Source organism: Saccopteryx bilineata, chromosome 4, assembly GCF_036850765.1.
Source record: "Saccopteryx bilineata isolate mSacBil1 chromosome 4, mSacBil1_pri_phased_curated, whole genome shotgun sequence".
In the NCBI taxonomy this organism is placed as follows: domain Eukaryota; kingdom Metazoa; phylum Chordata; class Mammalia; order Chiroptera; family Emballonuridae; genus Saccopteryx; species Saccopteryx bilineata.
In genome coordinates this window covers 93,842,213-93,865,633 of record NC_089493.1, presented here as the reverse complement: position 1 = coordinate 93,865,633, position 23,421 = coordinate 93,842,213, and the positions used below count along the sequence as shown (strand labels likewise).

The 23,421-nt window shown below is 41.2% G+C and overlaps 1 protein-coding gene and 1 non-coding gene across 2 annotated transcripts in view; one reads left to right on the top strand and one right to left on the bottom strand.

Annotated features, from left to right (window-relative positions):
* The window catches only part of RNF212B (ring finger protein 212B), a 48,425-nt gene that overhangs the window by 9,505 nt on the left and 15,499 nt on the right, over positions 1-23,421 (bottom strand). Inside the window, exons 5-7 of the mRNA XM_066275459.1 lie at positions 22,849-22,923; positions 9,498-9,613; positions 7,833-7,893 (exon numbers count right to left, since the gene is read on the bottom strand). Of these exons, the coding sequence (XP_066131556.1) occupies positions 7,833-7,893; positions 9,498-9,613; positions 22,849-22,923 (252 nt within the window). The remainder of the gene's footprint in view (positions 1-7,832; positions 7,894-9,497; positions 9,614-22,848; positions 22,924-23,421) is intronic.
* TRNAS-GGA (transfer RNA serine (anticodon GGA)) lies at positions 3,194-3,269 on the top strand. Its single transcript has one exon. It is a non-coding gene; the product is annotated as a tRNA-Ser (tRNA).

The following is a 23,421-nucleotide window of genomic DNA, read 5'->3' as shown; positions in this document are numbered from 1 at the left end:
TGTTGAGTTAGGCAAACTGGTTGTTAAAATGGCACTTGTAATCAGGGTTCTCTCTACCTGGGCAGCTGCCCAATGTGGAAATCACAAATTTACCTTCCTTACTCTTTTTTAAAATTGATTTTTAGAGAGGGAGAGAGAGAGAAAGAGAAGGGGGGAATAGGAAGCATCAACTCATAGTAGTTACTTCCCATATGTGCCTTGACTGGGAAAGACTAGGGTTTTGAACTCGTTACCTCAGTGTTTCAGGTCAACACTTTATCCAAATGTGCCTGACCATAGGTCAGGCTCATTCCTTTTTTTTTTTTTTGTGAGAGAGTCAGAGAGAAGGGCAGATAGGGACAGACAGGAAGAGAGAGAGATGTGAAACATCAATTGTTTGTTGCAGCTCCTTAGTTGTTCATTGATTGCTTTCTCATATGTGCCTTGACAGGGGTGGAGGGGAGGGGCTACAGCAGACCGAGTGATCCCTTGCTCAAGCCAGTGACCTTGTGCTCAAGCTGGTGAGCCTTGCTCAAACCAGATGAGTCTGCGCTCAAGCTGGTGACCTCAGGGTCTCGAACCTGGGTCTTCCACATCCCAGTCTGACGCTCTATCCACTGCACCACCGCCTGGTCAGGCGCTCATTACTCTTTTTTTTTAGAGAGGAGAGAGAGAAGAGAGAGACAGAGAGAGAGAAGGGGGGAGGAGCTGGAAGCATCAACTCCCATATGTGCCTTGACCAGGCAAGCCCAGGGTTTCGAACCGGCGACCTCAGCATTTCCAGGTCAACGCTTTATCCACTGCGCCACCACAGGTCAGGCCATTACTCTTTTTTAATGTTCATCTGCACAACAGCATATTCTAAGCACGTGCAGTAATGTTCATTCCATTCATAGATGAAAAAAATTTGATGGAACTATGCTTGTAATATAAATATTTATCACATCATAAAACCCATTATACCTTTGATGAAAGTACTATATTTTAATTCCCTCACATTTGTTATTTCAGTAAACAAACATAACGTAAAAAGAAAAAGTGCCAAACAACCAGGGGGTGACAAGCTGTCATTTGTTTAAGCTTTCTGTTACGCCCAAAATTCCCTCACAATATTATGAGCGTGCTGGTGTACCCCAAATGGGGAACCATAGGAAGCTAGGACACAATGAACCAGTAGAAACAGATTTCAAGGGTTATCATATCGCCCATTTTGGAAGCCATGGAAGAATGCTCACAACTTTCCTGTGACAAACAGGTTTTGTCATACACATTCTTTGATTGTATTTAATCTGCATAGCCTATGCCATTTATTAATTCAGCCTTGAAATTTTCATTTAGTATGGATAAAGTGAAGAAAATATATGTTCTGACTGATGCTTATCAATAGTATAAGCACAGTGCTTTGTTATAAAAGTTAATGTTATCCACACGCGGACAAAAAGTTCTCTGGAGAGTCTGAAGTCAGACACGTCTTAAAGCAAATAATGCAGTAATTTTTTTTTTTTTCTGAAGCTGGAAGCGGGGAGGCAGTCAGACAGACTCCACCCGGCATGCCCACCAGGGGGCGATGCTCTGCCCCTCCGGGGCGTCGCTCTGTTGCGACCAGAGCCACTCTAGCGCCTGGGACAGAGATCATGGAGCCATCCCCAGCGCCCGGGCCATCTTTGCTCCAATGGAGCCTTGGCTGCAGAAGGGGAAGAGAGAGACAGAGAGGAAGGAGAGGGGGAGGGGTGGAGAAGCAGATGGGCGCCTCTCCTGTGTGCGCTGGCTGGGAATCTAACCTGGGGCCTCCGCACGCCAGGCTGACGCTCTACCACTGAGCCAACCAGCCAGGGCAATGCAGAAATTTTTAATTTTCGGGAATCCCCACATCAAACGGAGGACACTGAACAAGTAAAATCTTTGCTCTCTAAAATCAATTCCATCGATGTATCTGAGATTACAGGTCCTAGACTGGGTAAACCAGCTGCAAACAAAACTCCTGCTGTAAAGGTCAAGTGTAAATGCCCTAAAGGTGCACTGCACATTCAAGGCATTGTTAACAAAAGCATCAGAACCTTATGTTTTGTTTATCGCTTCAGAAAGAATTTTTGTAACATTAATGTGCTAAGAATCCTGTAATCTACCTTGGAATTTAATGCAACACTTTGGAACCCATATTCCAAAAATCATCAAAATAGCATCAAAAGAATACAACACAAGTTCTTAAAATCAGTATCCTATAAAGGTGGCCATGTAACTTATGATGTAACTGACCATAATGCTATGGAAGCACTAACCTAACAACATGACAGCACAGGAGGAGGGTCACTGACTTAAATTTCATACAGAAACTTTGTAATAATCTTGTTGAGTGTCCTGCTCTCCTGAGGCCCTGTTTCAATGTTCCTAAAGTTGTAACAAGAGAAAGCAAGTTTTTTTTAAAGTGAGTTTCTGTAGAAGAAACTATGTTCATTTTAGTGCCATAAAGAAAATGATGACTTTATCCTCCAGGAACATCTGAACTTGGAGGTGTGGGGTGTCATCTAAAGATAATTAAATTTGTATCTGAGTCTTAATCCCCCCCAAAAAAGAAAATGATGAAGGAATATGACAACTGCCTCTTGATATTAATATAATTTATCATTATGCAGCTTTTATAATACCTGTTGTTTATTACTTTGCTATTGTCTGTGTAATGTCTTAATAATTTGTACTCTTTTATTGCCTGTATTTAAATTTAATTCCTGTTCTGATTCTATGTATGTGTTGCCATGTAATTTCCACTGTTGGTACTTTATATATTTTTTTCTCTTTATTCCATGCTCTGTGATTATACATTCCTTTGTTCCCTTATATATTTGTCCTTTATTCTTGAAATATTTTATTTATAAATACTGATACTGACGTAGTTCATATATATTGTTTGAACCATAATATTTTTTTACTTGAGCAATATCAGCTTATTTTTGTGATATTTTTGTCTGTCCTAGCTATTGGCTTATCTTTTACAATTTTTCCTTTTTCTTTCGATTCTAATTATTGTCTACTTTATTCTATCTAGAATTTCTTCTGGTGATTGTACTAATATGTCATTAAACTTTGCATTCTTTATTACATGTCCTTTTTAAATTTGTTACTGATGCATAAACTTTTTAATAAGTTTATGTAAAATATCTTGTAATCTTTGCTAAAGGGTATTAATGTCCATAAGTAAATATTATTATAATATATGGCCCTGGCCGGTTGGCTCAGTGGTAGAGTGTCGGCCTGGAGTGCAGAAGTCCCGGGTTCGATTCCCGGCCAGGGCACACAGGAGAGGCGCCCATCTGCTTCTCCACCCCTCCCCCTCTCCTTCCTCTCTGTTTCTCTCTTCCCCTCCCACAGCTAAGGCTCCATTGGAGCGAAGATGGCCCGGGCGCTGGGGATGGCTCTGTGGCCTCTGCCTCAGGCGCTAGAGTGGCTCTGGTCGCAACATAGCGACGCCCAGGATGGGCAGAGCATCGTCCCCTGGTGGGCAGAGCATCACCCCTGGTGGGCGTGCCGGGTGGATCCCGGTTGGGCGCATGTGGGACTCTGTCTGACTGTCTCTCCCCATTTCCAGCTTCAGAAAAATACAAAAAAAAAAAAAATTATAATATATTAAAATAAAACATTTTAAAATTTCTTTGTAGTAGCCCTTAAAAGGATAAAAGGTAACTAAGTTTGACAGAAATTTTTCAACAAGAAACCAAAATCAAAATCTGATATATACTGCTCATAAAAATTAGGGGATATTTTATAGCTTCATATTCATTTTGAAAAATCCCTAATTTTTGTGAGCAGTATATAAGAATTGGCCTTGGATGGTATAAAACAGTCACAATCACAACCACTACAACTTGAAGGAAGGAGCACATCAATTATTGAAATAAAAAACAGTAACAACTCCAAAATTGAATATAGTCTTCCTGAATGCTGGACAACGCAACAATATAACAATTTTTTTTTTTAATATTTTATTTTTAACTTTATTCAGTTTTTTTTTTTTTTTTTTTAGAGAGAGAGAGAGAGAGAGAAGGGAGAGGAGCAGGAAGCATCAACTCCCATATGTGCCTTGACCAGGCAAGACCTGGGTTTTGAACCAGCAACCTCAGCGTTCCCAGGTCGACACTTTATCCACTGCGCCACCACAGGTCAGGCCAATATAACAATTTTAAAGAAAAATATGAAGGCCTGGTAATTTCTAATAAAAAGTTAGGTTGCACATATTGTGCAAAATATGGCTTCATAAAAGAGAAAAGTATTCATGTGTCAAAAGAATGGAAATGTTTTCAGACTGAGGAATCAGGGAAAAATAAAGAGGTACAACAAGCTTCTCTAAGGGAAAAAAATGAAAGAACATTTTTCATCAAAAGCTCATACTATTTGCAGAGAACTTTAAAAAATGTGAGCAGGACTCAATAACAAAAGTAATACGGTGAATGAAAAATATTTAAATACTACCCATAGAGTATTTAATACAGTTTATAGCCAGCAAAAAGATATAAACTGTTTTTTGACATAGAAGTATAAATTAAAAATGGATTAGATATGGGAATATAATTACATTTACTTAGAACTGTTTTTAAAGTAGTTGATTTCATTGCAAAGGAAATTTAAAAAGGAGCATTTACTAAAATCACTGAAAATAATCTGAAAATATGTTTGATTATTGAAAAGTTTCAATGATATCTTGCAAATCAGTTATTGTATATTTTTTAAAAGTTGAGCATTCAGTTACATCACCAACAATTTTCGTTGAGCTAGCTGAACTAAAAAAACAAGATGCAGAGACAGTATGTTCTTCAGTTATTGAAAGTTTAAATAATGTTGGGCTTACTAAGAACTACCTAGAAAAAAAATTAATAGGGTTTGCACTGGTAGTGCCAGTGTTATGCTTGAGAGAAAATCTGGAGTGAGCGCTAGGATAGCAAGAGTTTCCAAACATAATAATATGGCAATGTTTAAACCATCATCCCATCTTGTTTTAGATGATTTGATAAAGGAAATAAGGCAAGTAAATCATTAAAAATATTTATTGATAAGATATAGACTACAATATTTTCATCAATCTAATAAGAACCAAACTGAAGTTACCAAAATATCCAAAAAACTTGAAATTGAAATTATAATCATTGGTAGAGTTTTGGGACCAAGATGGGCTGCCTGTAGTTTAAGGTGAACGCTAGCTGTGGGGCATGCTTATCCAATGCTACATCACTATTTTTATTCAAATAAAAAGTACTTAGGTATGGCTGCTCATCTTGAAAATATTTTATAACTGATTTAGCAATGATATTGATATTTTAAACAAAATTTCTCATCTTTCAAATGCACTGCAAGCAAGAAATACAGACATAATAAAGGCTGAAAAACTTGTGATAAGATCTATTAACCTGACCAGGCAGTGGTCCAGTAGATAGAGCGTCGGACTGGGATGTGGACGACTTAGGTTCGAGACCCTGAGGTTGCCAGCTTGAGTGCAGGATCATCTGGTTTGAGCAAAAACTCACCAGCTTGGACCCAAGATCGCTAGCTCGAGCAAGGGGTTACTCAGTCTGCTGTAGCCCCATGGTCAAGGCACATAATGAGAAAGCAATCAATGATGAACTAAGGCGTTACAATGAAAAACTAAAAATTGATGCTTCTCATCTCTCTCCGTTCCTGTCTGTCCCTATCTATCCCTCTCTCTGACTCTCTCTCTGTCTCTGTTAAAAAAAAAAAAGATGGGACCTGGCCGGTTGGCTCAGCGGTAGAGCGTCGGCCTGGCCCGCGGGGGACCCGGGTTTGATTCCCGGCCAGGGCACATAGGAGAAGCGCCCATTTGCTTCTCCACTCCCACCCCCTCCTTCCTCTCTGTCTCTCTCTTCCCCTCCCACAGCCAAGGCTCCATTGGAGCAAAGATGGCCTGGGCGCTGGGGATGGCTCCTTGGCCTCTGCTCCAGGCGCTAGAGTGGCTCTGGTCGCGGTAGAGCAACGCCCCGGAGAGGCAAAGCATCGCCCCCTGGTGGGCAGAGCGTTGCCCCTGGTGGGCGTGCCAGGTGGATCCCGGTCGGGCGCATGCGGGAGTCTATCTGTCTCTCCCCGTTACCAGCTTCAGAAAAAAAGAAAAAAAAAAAAAAAAAGATCTATTAAATCATTTCAAATACTTGGAAAGGAAAAGAGTCCATAGGAAAAAAAGTTGATAAATTCATTATTTTAGAAACCTTCAAAAATATAAAATTTGTAGAAAATCATCAATTTGTCAGGTTTCCTCGGGAAAGACTTTTAGAAAACATCATAAAGAATTTGAAAAAAAGACTAATGGACTGCGAAAATTTGAAAGCAATTTGTACCCAATATCAAGATAGGAATAAATTACAATTTCTCAACTTTTTGGAGTCAGATTTCTAGAAAAACGTTTTAATAAATTCCCAGAACTATATAATTCCTGAAGTGTTCAAAGAGCTAAAAATATTGTCAGAACAACTGCTGTAAGTTCAGCAGAAACAGAAAGGGTTTTTTCAAAGATGAACATAATATGTTCAGAGAAGAGAAGTCGCCTGCTTCTTATATATGAAACACAATGACTATGAGTCTATTCAGCCTACCTCTAAAGGAATGGGATCCTACTCCTACAGTGAAAAGATGGTGAAAGGATAAATCACACAGCCGATGATGCTTGGATAAAAGTGAAGAAAATTGCAAGTGAGGACACCAATCAAGAAGCAATATGCAAATATCTTTTTTTTTTTTTTTTGTATATATATATTTTTTTACCTTGTACTCCTCTGAAGCTGGAAACGGGGAGAGACAGTCAGACAGACTCCCGCATGCGCCCCACCAGGATCCACCCGGCACACCCACCAGGGGCGATGCTCTGCCCCTCCAGGGCGTCGCTCCGCAGCAACCAAAGCCACTCTAGCGCCTGGGGCAGAGGCCAAGGAGCCATCCCCAGCGCCCGGGCCATCTTTGCTCCAACGGAGCCCTGGCTGCGGGAGGGGAAGAGAGAGACAGAGAGGAAGGAGGGGGTGGGGGTGGAGAAGCAAATGGGTGCCTCTCCTATGTGCCCTGGCTGGGAATCGAACCCGGGTCCCCCACACGCCAGGCCGATGCTCTACCGCTGAGCCAACCGGCCAGGGCCAATATGCCAATATCTTAAAGAACAGTTTTATTGTTTTTCGTCAGGTATTATTTAATATTTTTTCATTCATATATATATTTTTAAAAACTTTATTAATTCATTTTAGAGAGGGGGAGAGAGACAGAGAGAGAGAAGGAGGACAGAAGCAAGAAGCATCCATATGTACCTTGACCAAGCAAGCCCGGGGTTTTGAACCGGCGACCTCAGTGTTGCAGGTCAGCACTTTACCCACTGCACCACCACAGGTCAGGCTTTTTTCATTCATATATTTTTTTTATTTATTCATTTTAGAGAGGAGAGGGAGAGACAGAGAGAGAGAAGGGGGGGAGGAGCTGGAAGCATCAACTCCCATATGTGCCTTGACCAGGCAAGCCCAGGGTTTTGAACCGACGACCTCAGCATTTCCAGGTTGACGCTTTATCCACTGCGCCACCACAGGTCAGGCCTTTTCATTCATATTTTAAAACTTTCTTATAACATAATTTAGTTTTATTTACCTTTTAATTGTTCTTATTTAAGTATTAACTGCATGAAATAATAAACTACCTTTTGGCATATCATTTTTTATATTTAAAATGGTCATTAGGGCAGAGAACTGGTTGTTAAATTATTTGAATCCCACCACTGGTTACATGTGAAAAATGTTAGGAAACATTATTGTATGCAGTCTGCTAGAGAGATGGGAAGAGTAGAAGAGAAAATAATAGTAAGGAAAATTGATTTCATTCACCTTCAGGATGGCTAGAAATTTCTTCAGTTCTCCATTCTCCTTCCTTAATACTGACAGTTCTCTAGGCAAAAGATGAAAACAATCAGCTCTAGTAAGTCAGTGGAATAAAAACCTGAGATTGCTTCTTATCTAGTTGATACTTAATAGAGAGATGCCTGCCACTACACACAGTATTCTCTCAGAGATCTAGTGATTCAAGGAGACAGAGTTTTGATAATGAGAAGAATTAGATGGACAAAATAAACAGTGACTTAGTATGATTTCAGAGGAGTTTACATAGAATTCCATTTCCTCTCCACATACATCTCTAGCCTGCTGATATCTGAAAATTTCCCTCAAGGATTCCATCTTTTAGCTTAAGATTTCCAAAATTACACTTCTAAAGGTAACATTTTATTTTATTTTATTTTATTTTATTTATTTTTTACAGGGACAGAGAGAGAGAGTCAGAGAGAGGGATAGATAGGGACAGACAGGAACGGAGAGAGATGAGAAGCATCAATCATCAGTTTCTCGTTGCGACACCTTAGTTGTTCATTGATTGCTTTCTCACATGTGCCTTGACCACGGGCCTTCAGCAGGCCGAGTGATCGAGTAACCCCTTGCTCAAGCCAGCGACCTTGGGTCCAAGCTGGTGAGCTTTTTGCTCAAGCCAGATGAGCCCGCGCTCAAGCTGGCAACCTCGGGGTCTTGAACCTGGGTCCTCCGCATCCCAGTCCGATGCTCTATCCACTGCGCCACTGCCTGGTCGGGCAAGGTAACATTTTATTTTATTTTATTTTATTTTATTCATTGGTTTTAGAGAGAAAGGACAGACACAGACAGACACATAGACAGAAACAGCAATCTGTTTTTGTGTATGTCCTGACTGGGGATCGAACCTCTGCACATCAGGATGATTCTCTAACCAACTGCGCTATACAGCAAGGGCAAGGTAACATTTTAAATGCTATCTCACTTTGGTCAGTTAGAACAGTTGGTTAGAGCAGTGTCCCCATACCCCAAGGTTGTGGGTGGGTTCGATCCTTAGTCAGGGCACATACAAGAATCAACCAATGAATGCATAAGTAAATGGAACAACAAATCAATGTTTCTCTCTCTCTCTCTAAAAAAAATCAAGTAATAAATAAAATCTTTTGAATGTTGTCTCTTATTTTTATTACTGTGAAAAAGCTATGTCTGTTTCTCTGAGGAAGCAGTTTTTGATGGGGGGGCAGCTGAAGAGGAAAGCTATAAATAAGGAGGGCTCCTTGAGGGAAGAAAGAGAAAAATAAAATTGAGATTGAAGGGACCAAAAATTCTTTTTTTTTTTTTTAATTTATTTATTTATTCATTTTAGAGAGGAGAGAGAGTTAGAGTGAGAGAGAGAGAGAGAGAGAAAGAGAGAGAGAAAGAGAGAAAGGGGGAGGAGCAGGAAGCATCAACTCCCATATATGCCTTGACCAGGCAAGCCCAGGGTTTTGAACCGGTGACCTCAGCATTCCAGGTCAACGCTTTATCCACTGCGCCACCACAGGTCAGGCGGGACCAAAAATTCTTTACCTGATTTGTCCGGGATAAACAAAGACACACATGGAGCAATTTTCAGGCTTTGCATTCATAAGGAATTAAGAGCTATAGCTTCTCCAAAAGAAAAAAGCTCTGGTGATTTAATTTGTCACTTACTTGTTCTGGCTGGTCACTGTTTGCTGTGCCTCCTTCATGCCTGCTTCTAACTTTGTAATTCTATGCTTATAAAAGGCAATGAGGAGATCAGTTTGTTTCTTCTGGAAACTCCACACCTATGAAGGAAGATGAGACTTTTGACAAATACCCCCATAACTCCTTTCCTCTTACTTCTGACAACGAAGGGAAATTCATCAATTCATACTTTATTACTGATCATTTTCTGGAGCTCCTGGCCTAATTCATAGCTCCCCAGGACTACAGGGTTCAGCTTTAGAGAAAGCTAAAGCTTTTCATTTCCAGTACAATGGCTCCCTAATATCTTTTTTTTAAAGTATTTTATTTACTTATTTTTTAGAGAGAGAGAGAGAGAGGAGGAGAGAAAGGGGCAGAGGTGAGTAGCAGAAAACATCACCTCTCCCATATGTACTTTGACAAGGCAAGCCCAGGGTTTTGAACTAGCGACCTCAGCATTTCAGGTCAATGCTTTATCCACTGCACCACTACAGGTCAGGCCATAATATCTTAACATGAACATTCTGACATAATAGATGAGACCTTTAAAAATATATCTTTCATTTTGAGCACGAAGAATAATACTCAAAATCTTTTTTCAAGATTAGAATTAGGCCCAGGCTGGTTTGCTCAGTGGTAGAGCATCTGCCTGGCATATGGAAGTCCTGGGTTCAATTCCCAGTTAGGGCACACAGAAGAAATGATCATCTGCTTCTCCGCCTCTCCCCCTCTCTTTCTCTCTCTCTTCGTCTCCCACAGCCATGGCTGGAATGGTTTGAGCAAGTTGGCCCTGGGTCCTGAGGATGGCCCTCTGGCCTCACCTCAGGTGCTAAAATAGCTTGGTTGCACCAGCAATGGGGCAGTGGCCCCAACTGGGCAGAGCATCGCCCCATAGGAGGCTTGCCAGGTGGATCCCAGTCGGGGTGCATGTGGGAGTTTGTTGTCTGTCATCTCCCTGCCTCTCACTTAATAATAAAAAAAAGTTAGAATTAGTTCTAATTTACCAGATTAGTTTGGACTTACTATGTAGTTTGGACTCAGCTTCCTCATTCCAGAGCACTGGTAACCAATTTACTTTCTCTAAGATATTCATATAGCATCACTTGCAGGCTGCTTACGCTACTACAGTAAAGGGCAAAGAGGCACAGAAGGGAATTACCTATTCCTGAGTTTTATTTCTGGGTATGAACAAATAATTTTATGTTTTGCTTTACTTTATTGTTTGGCATTCTGATGAGCACATCATGGGATTACTGAATCCGACTAAAAGTTAATATTTAGAAAGGGTTTTAGCTTTGTCAGGCTCTACTTTTGAATACACAGCAGTATTTGTCTCATCTGCTTCCTCCCTACTCAGACTATAAACCTTTTGTCTAAGGTCCTTCCCTAGATCTTGGTATCCGTCATAAACCTTTGTTCTTACCTAATTCGCAAGTTACTTTTGCCACCTTACTACAGAATTGTACTTTAAGAGTTTATATAGTCTCAAGCCTCTTTCCTTTCTACTCAAAGCAAACTAAATTAGTTCTATATAGGAATGAATTAATTGAAGTCTACCTTATTATTATTATTTTTAGATAATCTCAATAAAAGTAAAATATGTTCATTGTAGAAAATTTGAACAGTACAGGAGCAGAAAAAAATTCACTCAGAATTCTGGGAGTTACTAAAATGGTGGTGGGGGGGGTGTTGGGGAACAATAGATGGTACAGATAGATATAATATATAGCCAAGAGACAGTATTCCAAACTCCCAACCTACTCTCAGGATCAGTTTACAATGATATTAAGTATTAGGCTAGGACCAAGGAAACCCAAATTCTGCCCTAGACCAGTTCTCCCTTTAGACCACCAAGGATCATACACACATAGAAAACAGATTCCCCTGTGGAACCCCAGGGAGCCAGAATAGAGCACTGGAGGGCCTTTTGCCTAACCCTAAGCAGGCTTACTTTGCATACTTATCTCAAATCCAAATCTCAGTTCTGAAAGTTCCAAGAAAAAGAAAGACTAACCCAAAAAACAACCACCAACAAGAAGTGTTAAAGGAGAGGAACAAGTGGTTTTTCCTGATGCTAGAGTACAAATGTTTAGCCTATTTCAAATATGTGCACAAAAGATTCTAAAACCTAACTCAGTAATGAGTGTTTAAAAAAATTTCAGCCTGGCCTGTGGTGGCATAGTGGATAGACCATCGGCCTGAAACACTGAGGTTGCTAGTTCAAAACCGTGGGCTTGCTGGGTCAAGACACATACAGGCAAGCCATGAACAACTAAAGTAAAGCAACTATACTTCTCGACCCACCCCCCCATAAAATCAACAAATAAAATCTTAAAAATAAATGAATAAATATTTAAAAAGTTTTTCAATTGTTAGCAAACATTATTTTAACTCATTCAGATCCTTTAGTCTCTTAAAAACGTTGACTTTTTTTTCCCTAAAGAATTTTGCTCTCTTGCTTTTTTTAAAAACTTGGGATTATTTTGTTAATATAATAACACAGTGCAGATAATAAAAGTAGTTCTGTTGATAACATTAAATACTGTCTGGCTATCTCTACATGTTAACTATTATTTTATTGTATTAGAATAATGTATGAAATCATCTACTTCTAGACCCACATTCCTCTTCTGTATTCCACACTAGAACTAGGTAAGGGTATTCCGGTCTTCATGCTCTAGATTCCTACTCATTCTAGAATTGGTAACATGGAACAAATTTTCATTTTATTTACTGAAGAACATATTTTAAAACTTCAGTTCTGAATTAGGTCTAGTTAATGGCAAGAGGCTGAAGAAAATAAGGGAGAAATCACTGAAAGATACTGAGAGAAGCACCGTAATGGAAGCAAAGGGGGAGCTCAGTAGTTTATTATTTTAAGACATAAGATATTTTGGTCCAATGTAGGGCTGTGAATTTTAATGCCTTACTATTTTTTAAAGATTTTATTTATTCACTTTAGAGAGGAGAGAGAGAGAGAGAGAGAGAGAGAGAGAGAAGGGGGGAGCAGGAAGCATCAACTCCCATATGTGCCTTGACCAGGCAAGCCCAGGTTTTGAACTGGTGACCTCAGTGTTCCAGGTTGATGCTTTATCCACTGCGCCACCACAGGCCAGGCTTACTGCCTTATTTTTAAAGGGGGATTTTGTTTGTTTATAAAAGTAATATATATTTAGGAAATAAATATTAGCTTTCCTGACTATATTTTTTGTACTAAAGAATGGCTTTCCCAATTCTTTTTAAATGTCAGAACTTTTTTAGTTGAAGATTATATTCCTATGCAATCTCAGTGTTTTGAATACTTATTAAGGAATTGCTAAGTTTTAGAAATTTACTTTTGCCTGACTAGGTGGTGGTACAGTAGATAAAGCAACAACCTAGGATGCTGAGGATCCAGGTTCAAAACCCCAAGGTTGCTGGCTCAAGCATGGGCTCATCCAGCTTGAGCATGGGATCACAGACATGACCCCATGGTCTCTGGCTTGAGCAAGGGGTCACTGGCTCAGCTGGAGCCCCCTGGTCAAGGCACGTATGAGAAAGCAATCAACAAGTTGATGACTCTCATCTCTCTCCCTTCCTGTCTGTCTCTCTCGATTAAAAAAAAAAAAAGATTGATACTGTCCCTATCTTTATGGGAAGATGCATCCAAGCAAACAGAAAATTATAATACAATACAGTTTTACTCTGTATACTTATCCATATATATGTTTGGGGACAAAAATATTCCAGATGGAATAGCATATACAAATAGTTTTCTCTGTTGCCCAGAAGCAACAGAAAAAACTATTTATATAAATTATTAAGACAGATTCAGTCTCTGTATTACAGCTAGGGTGGGGAGGGGAGGATAAGAAATGAGAATCAAGAGATAAGCAGGGACCAAAGCACATCTGGCCTTATGGGCTATGTTAAGAGGTTGAATTTTACCCTCAGAGCAATGGTTGTATTAAATGGTTTTAATGGAAAAATAACATGATAATACTTCTATTTAGAATCACTTTCTGGCTTTAAATGGAAAACTGATAGGAAAAAGGAAAGACTGGAGGTCAAAGGTCTGTTATGAAGCCACTGCAGTAATTTAGATGGGGAACTATGATGGACTAGACTAGAAGGTTGGAGATGAAGTAGAGATTCAAGTATTTTAGAGACAGAACTAACATGATTTAATTATGGACTGGATATGCAAAAAGAAGAAATCAGGAATGACTACATTTTCGGTTTGGTCATTATATGGATGGTGGTTATCATTCAGTATGATAAAAGTAGAAAGAGTAGCCTGTTTTTCTATGCACATGTGGGGGATGGGCATGTTGTAGGGTTGTTTAGAATAATGAGTTCAGGGCCCTGGCCGGTTGGCTCAGCGGTAGAGCGTCGGCCTGGCTTGCGGGGGACCTGGGTTCGATTCCCGGCCAGGGCACATAGGAGAAGCACCCATTTGCTTCTCCACCCCCCCCCTTCCTCTCTGTCTCTCTCTTCCCCTCCTGCAGCCAAGGCTCCATTGGAGCAAAGATGGCCCGAGCGCTGGGGACGGCTCCTTGGCCTCTGCCCCAGGCGCTAGAGTGACTCTGGTCGCAGCGGAGCGACGCCCCGGAGGGGCAGAGCATCGCCCCTGGTGAGCGTGCCGTGCCGGGTGGATCCCGGTCGGGCGCATGCGGGAGTCTGTCTGACTGTCTCTCCCCATTTCCAGCTTCAGAAAAATGCAAAAAAAAAAAAAAAAGAATAATGAGTTCAGTTTGGGACATGTTGAATTAGCAAAGGTATCAAGTCAATAAATGGATATATATCTCAGAAGTGAGTGAGAGCGCGAGCTATCTCTCATTTATTAAGTAAAGTTCTACTGAGTGCCTCCTATGTAGCAAAACAAATCATTGCAGGGGATACAACAATGAACAAAACAAAGTCCCTGTCTCTATGGAGCATATAATAAAGAATACCAAAAAAATTATATTATCCAAATGTTATTGAAAGAGGAGAAACCAGAAAAATGCAGGAGAATGGGGCCTGCAATGTCTGTGATCTTATGTTCGAGCCAGTGACCTCAACATTTCAGATTGAGGGAGGAAAGGCTGAGAAAGTTTGAAAAGTAACAAACCACAGCTGTGGTCCTTGTTATCAGTTCCATGGAATAAATTTGCAGCACCAGCAAGAAGAATGGATTATGTGAATAGTCAAGGACAGACGGTCAAAACCTCCTCTCTTACCCTCTCCCCTACTAGAGACACAAAAGTCATGTAGGGTGGCAGACAAAGAAGTCAAAGAAATCAGGCACCTGTCACGTGAAAACTAAAGCTGTAAAGGTATATCAGACTCAGAAAAACTAACTTTGGGGAGCTCATGCTTTTAGTGCTACTAATTGCATGTGTTCTGCTGGCTACTAATAAATCCTTCTTCCTCTATCATGTTGTCTGGGTGTCTATTATCCTCCATTTGCAGCTAATTCCTGCTACATTATTAAGGAAACAAAAAGATTGCTATTGCAGAGAGTAAAGGAGGAGACCTAATTTAAATACAGTGATCAGCAAAGGCTCCTCTGAGGTGACATTTAAGGTACAATTTTTACTGGAGTTTATAAATATGGAAGTATCCACATGTTGATGATAACTTAAGCATGGCAGTAGATCTGAGAAATATAACTATTTAAGAGATAGAGGAAAAGGAACACAAAAAGAAAATAAAAGTCAGTGATGGTAGCCAAAGAAAGAATATTTTAAGGAGTCGAGAACGGGCCTCAAATGTTGCTGAGAGGCCCTGGCCAGTTGGCTCAGCGGTAGAGCGTCGGCCTGGCGTGCGGGGGACCCGGGTTCGATTCCCGGCCAGGGCACATAGGAGAAGGGCCCATTTGCTTCTCCACCCCCACCCCTCTCCTTCCTCTCTGTCTCTCTCTTCCCCTCCCGCAGCGAGGCTCCATTGGAGCAGGGATGGCCTCGGCTCCTTGGCCTCTGCCCCAGGCGCTAGAGTGGCTCTGGTCGAGGCAGAGCTACGCCCCGGAGGGGCAGAGCATCGCCCTCTGGTGGGCAGAGCGTCGCCCCTAGTGGGCGTGCCGGGTGGATCCTGGTCGGGTGCATGCGGGAGTCTGTCTGACTGTCTCTCCCCGTTTCCAGCTTCAGAAAAAAAAAATGTTGCTGAGAAATCAAAAGCAGTAAGAACTACAAAAAAGATTCCATTGGAATTGATAAGAAGGAGGGGTTGTTAATGTCCTTGCAAGAACAATTTCAATAAGATAATCTGAAGTCAGACTGCAGAGGATTGAGAAGAGGTTTGGGAAGTGAAGTAGACTGGGTATAAACACACACCTATCACTGCACTCCAATGCAGTCTCTTTCTCAAGACTACTCAACATGCTCTTGTGAGGGCCACCACCATTTCTCAGGTTGCCAAATCTAGTCAATGTTTCTTTGCCCTCATCTTCATCTCTCAATTGTATTTGACCCAGCTGGTTATTTCTTCCTTCTCAAAACACTTCCCTTCCTTAGTTTCTGTGACACCATACTCTCCTTGTTTTCACCTCTTTTTTTTAATATATATATATTTTTTAAATTAAATTTAATGCAGTGACATTAATAATCAGGGTACATATGTTGAGAGAAAACATCTCCAGATTGTTTTGACATTTGATTGTGCTGTATACCCCTCCCCCAAAGTTAAATTGTCTTCTGTCACCTTCTATCTGGTTTTCTTTGTGCCCCTCCCCTCCCCCACCCCCTCTCTCCTTCCTCACCCCATCTCTCCTCCCCCCACCCCCACCCCTGTTGCCATCACATTCTTGTTCATGTCTCTGAGTCTCATTTTTATGTCCCATCTATGTACGGATTCATATAGTTCTTAGTTTTTTTCTGATTTACTTATTTCATTCCATATAATGTTATCAAGGTCCATCCATGTTATTGTAAATGATCCGATATCATCATTTCTTATGGCTGAGTAGTATTCCATAGTATATATGTACCAAAGCTTTTTAATCCACTCGTCCTCTGACGGACACTTGGGCTGTTTCCAGATCTTCACTATTGTGAACAATGCTGCCACAAACATGGGGGTGCATTTCTCCTTTTGGAGCCGTTCTATGGTGTTCTTGGGGTATATTCCTAAAAGTGGGATAGCTGGGTCAAAAGGCAGATCGATTTCAGTTTTTTGAGGAATCTCCATACTGTTCCACAGTGGCTGCACCAGTCTGCATTCCCACCAGCAGTGCAGGAGGGTTCCCTTTTCTCCACATCCTCCCCAGCACTTATTCTGTGTTGTTTTGTTGATGAGCGCCATTCTGGCTGGTGTGAGGTGATATCTCATTGTGGTTTTAATTTGCATTTCTCTAATGATTAGTGATGTTGAGCATTTTTTCATATGCCTATTGGCCATCTGTATGTCCTCTTTGGAGAAGTGTCTATTCATTTCTTTTTCCCATTTTTGATTGGATTGTTTGTCTTCCTGGTGTTGAGATTTAAAAGTTCTTTATAAATTTTGGTTATTAACCCCTTATCAGACGTATTGTCAAATATGTTCTCCCATTGTGTAGTTTGTCTTTTTATTCTGTTCTTATTGTCTTTAGCTGTGCAGAAGCTTTTTAGTTTGATATAGTCCCATTCACCTCTCTTTTTGTGTGTGTGTGTGTGTGCGAGAGAGAGAGAGAGAGAGACAGACAGACAGACAGGAAGGGAGAAAAATGTGAAGCATCAATTCTTCATTGGGGCACCTTAGTTGTTCATTGATTGCTTTCTCATATGTGCCTTGAATGGTAAATTTATCTGCCTTTGTGACTTCTCCTCCTAGCTTTCTCCCCCCCTTTTTATTTTGAAATTTAATTTAATGGGGTAGTTTTGATCAATAAGAGTACATAGCCTTCAGCATCTCTATAGCATCTGAACTGCTGATTGTATTGTGTGCCCATTACCCAAAGTCAAATAATTTTCTTTCACCATATATTTGTCTGTCTTTACTCCCATTCCCATCCCCTCCTCCACATAACCATTTCACATTTATCTATGTCCATGAGTCTCAGTTTTATATCCCACCTATGTGCTCTATATATTTGTCCCTCTTTGCTCCCCTCCTTCCTACCTCTCTCTGGTAATCCTCTTGGCTTTCTAACAAAGATCTACAACCTAATATGTCCAAAATGGTATTTTTCCCTCAAAATAGTCTTCTCAGTCTTGGTAAAGGGTAAAATCATCCCAATGAGCTGTTCAAGAAAAACCCATATGTCTTGTTTGATTCTTCCTTTTTTTTCATCTTCCACATCCAAATCAACAGCAGTTCCACTAGTTCTTCCTAGAAAGGATATCTCATATTAACTACCCCTCTCCATTTCTATTGTCACCAGTATGGCCCAAGTCATCTTGGTTAGATTTCTCCCATAGCCTCATAACTGGGTCTTCCTACTTCTACTCTTAACTTCTCTAAGGTCCATTCTTCACTCAGCAGCCAGATTCTCTTTGAAAATTATATATTAGATAATGCCATTTCCTTGCTTAAAAACCCTACAATGGTGTCCCACTGCACTTAAAGGAAAATCTAAATTTCTTACCATGGCCTACAAGTTCCAATATTATCAAGCCTCTCTCTCTGACCTTACCTTGAATTATTCCTCTTTCCCACTTTTCCAGCCTTATATGTGCAGTCATTTGCTTAACAAACACTTTTTTTAGTAAGAGAGGTGGGGGCAAGAAGAGATGAGAAACATCAGCTTGTAGTTGCATCACCCCAGTTGTTCATTGGTTGCTTCTCATTCGTGCCCTGACCAAGGGGCTCAGACCAAGCCAGTGACCCCTTGCTCAAGCCTGAGACCTTTGGACTCAAGCCAGCGACCTTGGGCTACAAGCCAGTGACCTTTGGGCTTAAGCCAGGGACCATCGTATCATGTCAGTGATCATGCACTCAAGCTGGATGAGCCCACGCTCAAGCTGGCAGCCTTGGGGTTTCAAACCTGGGACCTCAGTGTCCCGAGTGGATGCTCTATCCACTGCACCACCACCAGTCAAGCTACAAATAGTTCTTATGTACCTAATTTTTTCCAGGTACCTAATTAGGCATTGGGCAATACAAATACGATATCTGCCTTTCAAAAGCTTCAGTTCAGTGAGAGAAGCAGACATATGAAGAAATAAAACACCTTTTGCAGAGTTAAGAGCAAGGTGGGATAGGCGTGCAAAGGACAGAGCATAAATTTTCCTACAGGAATCAGAGAAGGCTTTACCAAAGAAGAAAAAATTATTGGCATGCATTTGAAAGATGGCTAGTTGTGGCTAACAGTGTACACAGTCTATGACCTTGGAATAGAAGAAAGCTAACAGGTCCATACAGGGCTCTCCAATCCCCAAATATAGTTAAATAGTTTTATCTAGAGGTGAGTAAAGAATTGGAAATGTGCAGCTTTTTTTTTTTTTTAATTCAGTGGGGGGGAGGAAAGGCAGAAAGACAGACTCCCGCATGTGCCCAGACCGGGATCCACCTGGCAAGCTCACTAGGGGGTGATGCTCCATTGCTCAGCAACTGAGCTCTTCTTAGCACCTGAGGCAGAGGCCATGGAGCCATCCTCAGTGCTCAGGACCAACTCTCTCCAATCGAGTCATGGCTGCAGGGGGGTTTCTCCTGTATACCCTGACCGCGAATCAAACTCAGGACGTCCACACGGTGGGCCCACGCTCTACCACTGAGCCAACTGGCCAGAGCCTGAAAGTGTGCAGCTTGAGCAACGACTGGTTGTAGATTAGGATAGCAGAAAAACGCCTTCTACAAGTCATTACAGAGATTGGGGGTGATTAAAACACAATGGATATTTATATCAACATTCATTCATTCAACAATTTTTGAGTGTCCACTACATATTAAGAACTATCCAAAGAGCTGGTTGTATAACAATAAACAAAACCAACCAAATCTCTGCCTTCATGGAGCTTACTACATTTCAGTGCTGGATTCAGACAATAAACAAATATATAATGTTAAAGATAAGGGCTATGATAAAAAAAATAAAGCAGGTTAAGAAGTAGAGCGTGTTGGGGTTATTATTTGAGATATGAGAGTCAGTAAAAGTTTGACCAAAAAAGGAAAATTTGAGCAGAAGCCTGAATGAGGCAATCTAGATATTACCTGGACCAGTTATTCAACTTTACAGATTAGGAAAACACATTTTCAGACATTGCTGACTTTACCAAACTAGCCCTTTACTAAAGTGATGATTAACTGACCCTTTCCGTTGATTTTATCTTGATTATTTGACCATGTGTAATTGGTCCCATGATTAGGTAGGTAGGTAGGTTAAGATTCAGACTACATATAATTTCTCCATTAATCATTAACTAATCCTGGGCTTAGTTATTAACCAAAGGTTTGCTCTTTCTCTTGTTCATGTGACCTTGTTTACATTTCTCCTTCAGCCTCAGCTTAATTTTATCTCCCCATACTGTTAAATAGTATCTAAAATATGATATTTCACCCAAGCAGTTAAAAGCAGGATGCAGCCAAAAGCTCAATTCCCTCTCTTTTATGTGGAGAGTTAGGAATGAATAGTGAAAGCAAAGAAAAATGAAATCTATCTGCAGCCAGAAAATGACTAAGGCTACTTGCTCTTCACGTTCAGGAAAAGGATACTGTCCTAAGAATGTGAAGTAAAAGAAGTACAGTGATAAAAAAAAATCTCAGGAAACATGCCAAAATAGGAATCCTGTGAGACTATGAAGTAATCTCAGTGGAGAACTGAGAGTGGAAGAGAAAAACCAAAGCCTTTATAATTTGGGAACTGTCAAACATCTTGCCTTCTCTTATGTATGTTCCACACTCCTATTGCTCCTGACCAAGTCAAATGGTATACCAACATATAATGCATCAGGAAAAGAAAAATATTTTTCTAAAATGCAGGCAACCAATTATGAACACTAAATAAATAATTAAATATATATGCATTACTAAAAAAATTTATTGAAAAAAAAGGGAAACAAGAAGTCCTTCCTTGAACTTAGGTCTACAGGAAAAAGGTTTTGAAACCACCACTAAATCCATTGTCTGCCAAGTCAGGCCTATACATTTAAATCAATTTTTAAAAGATTAATCTCCCAGGCAGTGGCACAGTGGATATACTATCAGCCTAGGACACAGAGGACCCAGGTTCAAAACCACAAGGTAGCCGACTTACGTGTGGGCTCTTCTGGCTTGAACACGGCTCACTAGCTTGAGTGCAGGATTGCTAGCTTGAGCGTGGGATCATAGACATGACCTTGTGTTGCTGGCTTGAGCCCAAAAGTTGCTGGCTTGAACCTGACCAGGTGGTGGCACAGTGGATAGGGCGTCGGACTAGGATGCTGAAGACCCAGGTTCGAGACCCCAAGGTCGCCAACTTGAGTGTGGGCTCATCTGGTTTGAGCAAAAGCTCACCAGCTTGGACCCAAGGTCGCTGGCTCAAGCAAGGGGTTACTTGGTCTGCTGAAGGCCCGCGGTCAAGGCACATATGAGAAAGCAACCAATGAACAACTAAGGTGTTGCATGGCGCAACAAAAAACTAATGATTGATGCTTCTCATCTCTCCATTCCTATCTGTCTGTCTATGTGTATCCCTCTCTCTGACTCTCTGTCAAAAAAAAAAAAAGTTGGGCCCTGGCCGGTTGGCTCAGTGGTAGAGCATCGGCCTGGCGTGCAAGGGGTCCCGGGTTCGATTCCCGGCCAGGGCACACAGGAGAAGAGCCCATCTGCTTCTCCACCCCTCTCCCTCTCCTTCCTCTCTGTCTCTCTCTTCCCCTCCCGCAGCGAGGCTCCATTGGAGCATTGGAGCGAGGATGGCCCGGGCGCTGGGGATGGCTCCTTGGCCTCTGCCCCAGGCACTAGAGTGGCTCTGGTCACAACAGAGTGACGCCCCGGAGGGGCAGAGCGTCGCCCCCTGGTGGGCGTGCCGGGTGGATCCCGGTCGGGCGCATGCGGGAGTCTGTCTGACTGTCTCTCCCTGTTTCCAGCTTCGGAAAAATACAAAAAAAAAAACAACAAAAAACCACCTCTGATATCCTTGATAATTAAAATGGAAAGCGATTTCTATAATTTGTTTATATTAAAAAAAAAAAGTTGCGGGCTTGAGCCCAAAGTCGTTGGCTTGAGCAAAGGGTCACTGGCTTAGCCAGAGCCCCCCAGTCAAGGCACATATGAGAAAGCAATCAATGAACAACTAAGGTGCTGCAACCATGAGTTCATGCTTCTCATCTCTTTCCCTATCTGTGTCCATTTGTCCCTCTCCCTCTTTCTCTTGCTAAAAAAAAACAAACAAAAAAAAACTAATCTGCACAAAACGATGATAAAGCTCTCTACAATCTTCTTTATTGTTTTTCTTTTATTTTTTTAAATTTTTTGAAATTGATTTTAGAGAAAGGGAAGGAGAAGGATAGAGGGAGAGAAAGAGAGACAGGAACATTGATCTGTTCCTGTATGTGCCCTGACCAGGGATTGAACTGGCAACCTCTGTGCTTTGGGGCAATGCTCTAACCAACAGACAATGCTCTAGTCAGAGCTCCTTCTTTATTCATAAAAATTACTTAAGCCTGGCCAGGCAGTGGCAGAGTGGATAGAGCATCAGACCGGGATGCAGAGGACCCAGGTTTGAAACCCCAAGGTCTCCGCCTTGAGAGCAAGCTCACCAGCTTGAGCACAGGGATCATAGACATGACCCCAAGGTCACTGGCTTGGGCCCAAAGGTTGCTGGCTTGAGCCCAAGGTCACTGGCTTGAGCAAGGGATCACTTATTCTGCTGTAGCCTCCCTGTCAAGGCACATAGAAGAAAGCAATCAATGAACTAAGATGCTGCAACAAAGAATTTTTTAAATTATTTTTATTTATTCATTTTAGAGAAGAAAGAGAGAGAGAGAGAGAGAAGAGGGGAGGAGCAGGAAGCATCAACTCCCATATGTGCCTTGACCAGGCAAGCTCAGAGTTTTGAACCGGCGACCTAAGTGTTCCAGGTCGACACTTGATCCACTGGGCCACCACAGGTCAGGCTCTGCAACAAAGAATTTTGATGCTTCTCATCTTTTTCCCTTCCTGTCTGTCTGTCCCTATCTTTCCTCCTCTCTGTTTCTCTCTGTCTCTGTCATAAAAATAAATAAATAAAAATTTAAAAATTACTTAATAGAACTAGGAAGTACAAGGCTAGATATCAGTTACATAGTGGTTTTATAACCTTTCACTGATTCTGAGTCAGTAAAATATTAACTGTTGAGCTTTATATAATAAGTGAAGAAAGCAAACAGAGCAGCCAATTTCTCTCCATTGTGTACAAACACAGCCTAAAGAAACTTTGATAAAGAAATAAGATTCAATTAGAATTTGCCTGAAGAATCGGTTTTTTCACTTTTGTTACTCATACCTGAGAGATGTGACTAAAATGCTGCAAAGCTGTCTCCACAGGGTTTTTGAAGTACATCTTCTCCTGAGGTTTCAGCTATAAAGAGAGTAATACAAACACTGAACAGATCCACAATGGAATGAAATAAAATACTGGTAAACATGGCAAAGGACATACCACCCTTCCTAAAGCACTGGTAAATTTCACTGTGCTAAGTGAGAGGGCAATCACCACTGCTCTAGGAGATATAGGACTGTACTATGTCCTACAATCACCACTGCTCTAGGAGATATAGACTGTACTATGTCCTAATTACCGCTGCCCCATGCTTTTGTATCAGCAGCCACAAATAATTCTCCTGTTGTTTACCCTATTTGTTTTATAATTGCTATCAGCCAGTTTGCCTGCCTGCCTTTTCTTCCTTCCTTTCATCTTTCTTTCCTTCCATCTTTCCTTCCTTCCTTCCTTCCTTCCTTCCTTCCTTCCTTCCTTCCATCTTTCCTTCCTCCCTTCCTCCCTCCCTTCCTTCCTTCTTTCCTTCCTTACTTTCTTCCTTTCCTCCCTCTCTCCCTCCCTTCCTTTCCTTCCTCCCTC